At 40.4% G+C, this 2,837-nt stretch overlaps 1 protein-coding gene across 1 annotated transcript; it reads right to left on the bottom strand.

Moving 5' to 3' along the window:
- Positions 1-769: 769 nt before the first annotated feature.
- fev (FEV transcription factor, ETS family member) lies at positions 770-2,450 on the bottom strand. Its single transcript, XM_030787285.1, has 3 exons — positions 2,369-2,450; positions 1,776-1,847; positions 770-1,317 (listed from the first exon to the last, which is right to left on the bottom strand). The coding sequence occupies exons 1-3, from the start codon at positions 2,448-2,450 to the stop codon at positions 770-772; spliced, it is 702 nt and encodes a 233-aa protein (XP_030643145.1).
- Positions 2,451-2,837: the final 387 nt, after the last annotated feature.

The following is a 2,837-nucleotide window of genomic DNA, read 5'->3' as shown; positions in this document are numbered from 1 at the left end:
CGACCATTAGATAATCAACCCCGGTCTCCCCTTCAGTGAAATAATTCGGAATTCGGTACGTCACTTTGAATGAATAAATAAGTTAATCAATATTTAATAGTATCATTCTTTTTGTCAGTCTGCTTCTCTTATCTTGTTTATTTCGTATAATCACATATCACCGCTCTCATCCTGAACCGAATTTAACATTATTATATTACAGCCTGTTTCTGTGAGAGTTCATCCAGAGCACACACCAGTAATGCTGTTATCGTCCTTGTTAGTTTCCTAATTCTTCTGAGATGCAGACAGTGGGCTAAACATGTGTATGTTGTCGATACACATCTGAAATCCAACTGCTTTTCTTGGTGTGCGTTAATTTGTTTGTTAGTTTGTCAACCGTGTGATAGCGCTAAATGAGTATGTCAGCCGGAAATTGTCATAACCCGTGGTTAACTTGGAACGTTCAAAGATTTTAGGTACAAAAAGAGAACAGGGGAAAATAACAATAAAGCAGCTAAAACCCTACACGCTCTTTCGACTGGCACCAGCTGACACTAGTCTCGCGCATTCAATTCTATTCCCCACACTCTTTTAGCAGTCACTTTGGACAAGAGCGTCTTCCAAATGACCAAATGTTCATTTAAATCTGCGTGTAGCTGAGCTGGTCTCTTTTTCTTCCTCGTGTTTATTTATTTATGTATTTATTTATTTATTTATTTTGTTTGCTTGTTTATTTAGCATCCTGCATCTTTTGGATGCTCTCATCTCTATTTGATCTCCAAACATGTCAGTTGTAGTGATTATTAATGCTATTCAGATTACTTATGCTGTTGATATTGTTAACGCAACTGATGTGTGATGCAGAAACTGGGCCAAACGGCCCCGGTGGTTGGAGATTGTGGCTATGGTAAAGAGTTGGTGTGGATCCGGTCCAGTAAGAGAGCCCAGACGGTCCGACACCTGGAGCTACCAGATTAAGCTTGGAAATACCTGAGAATGGAATGGGTGCGAAATTACTCTGGAATTTATACAACGTCTGTTCTGTCGACGAAGGCTGACACACTTGCGCCAGTCCATGGAAATCAAACTTGTAGGCGTAGCGCTTTCCGTGCACCTTGGTCATAATGTTTTTGTCATAGTAGTACCGAAGTGCGCGGCTCAGTTTGTCATAGTTCATATTCGGTTTACTCTTCCTCTCTCCCCATCGCCTGGCCACCTCATCAGGATCAATCAGCTTGAATTCTCCGTTTGTCCCTTCCCATGCAATGCATGACATGTTCGAACTGTCTGACAGGAGCTCCAGCAGAAACTGCCACAGCTGAATTTGGCCGCTCCCTGACCAAAAACACAGGAGATATTTTTAACCGAGATAATGACGCGCATTAGTAACCAAGACAATCTATCTGTGTCTCGTTCAGGTTAATTTCAGTAAATGGAACTTGTTCATTTCAGGAAATGGATCACTTAAAATGAAAACTATTTATAGTAGTCGTACCTGTACTGACCGGACATACTGATATTTCAAAATAAAATTGAAAGGTTTCACTAGAACGCTCGGTGGTCTACTCAGATACTATGGTATAAACATGTAAAACCACTGACTAGTTGAATAAAGGGAAGAATGGGAAAAAATAAACATTAATTCGAATATAAAATACAAGTGAGCTGTAGAGTTTTCATGATTGAAGAACTAAAACAGTAGGTAGCTGACAGAACTGAACAGAGAAACAACATATACAGGGTTCAATGAACAAACGGGGGACGGTTAACAGCAGTAGAATAAATAGTCTTACCCTTTTGCACTCCCGCAGTGATGGGACTCCATGCAGAGCCTTTACTTTCTTTCAACAGATTTTCTGTGGGGTCTGAAATAAAAGTTTCCAGTTAGCATAGAAATAGCATTTTTCAATGATGATGAGTGACGCGACACGATTTTAAAACTATTAGTACGGAACAGTTTAAATGTGGCTGAGTGATGACACGCAGTGCAGATCTAACTGTATCCATAGTCATCCCCGTTCGAAATTCAAAGATCTTAAATGTCGGAGCGCTGTTCGTGGTGAAACGCCTTTTTCCGCACAAAGTTTTGAGGTCATGTACAGGGTTGATCGTTAGTTTAAAAGCATTAACGTTCTACAGCTGAGCTGGTATTCCTCTGCAGCTGTGCACGGATTTTCCTTTACTCTCATGCACTTCAGCGGCGAGGTCAGGAAACGCGTCCAGGAAAAAGGATATCCGATTTCCGACAAAAGAGGAGACGTGTTTCAGATTAAAAAGGCAGAGTGATCGGCAGCACCTAGTCTGGTACTCAAAGTCATATAACATCTCCCTTTTCTCTTAAAAATGAGACAAAGTGTGCAACTTTAAGTACAAACTGAACGTGTACCTGAGAGATACATGTTAAACATTAGGTTTTCCCCGGTGTGCTGTCTCATTCTGCCTGCAGCTCTGAAAGGGAACGCTTTCATTCGGGGAAAGATTTTTATTAAACTTTATCTCAAAACTGTGATCTGGAATAAATGTGAAACAGATTGAAGTTTCCAGGCAACTGTCACAAACCCCATCTCTGAGACAATATTCCGACAGCAATTTCCTCTGGTGCATTGCTTTAATTAAAAGAGCAATTTACCTCTGTCATCCCTCCCTGTCTCCACAATAAAAAGAGCCGATAGAAATTCGGCTTTATCAATCCACCATCAGGCTTTAATAAAGTTTCTACGTTAAGATCTGAGTTTCTATGGAGAATTGAAGTGTTTGACATAGAAACCAGTTCAGATCCTCTCTCTTTTCCGCCTTTTTACCTCTTTGCAAACAGAAAGGCCTGCTCCGTGTTAGAATAGAATATTTACTTTATA

This window comes from Chanos chanos, chromosome 10 (assembly GCF_902362185.1).
Source record: "Chanos chanos chromosome 10, fChaCha1.1, whole genome shotgun sequence".
In the NCBI taxonomy this organism is placed as follows: Eukaryota; Metazoa; Chordata; class Actinopteri; order Gonorynchiformes; family Chanidae; genus Chanos; species Chanos chanos.
Note: the sequence above shows the minus strand (reverse complement) of the source record. Positions and strands in the feature narration are given on the sequence as shown.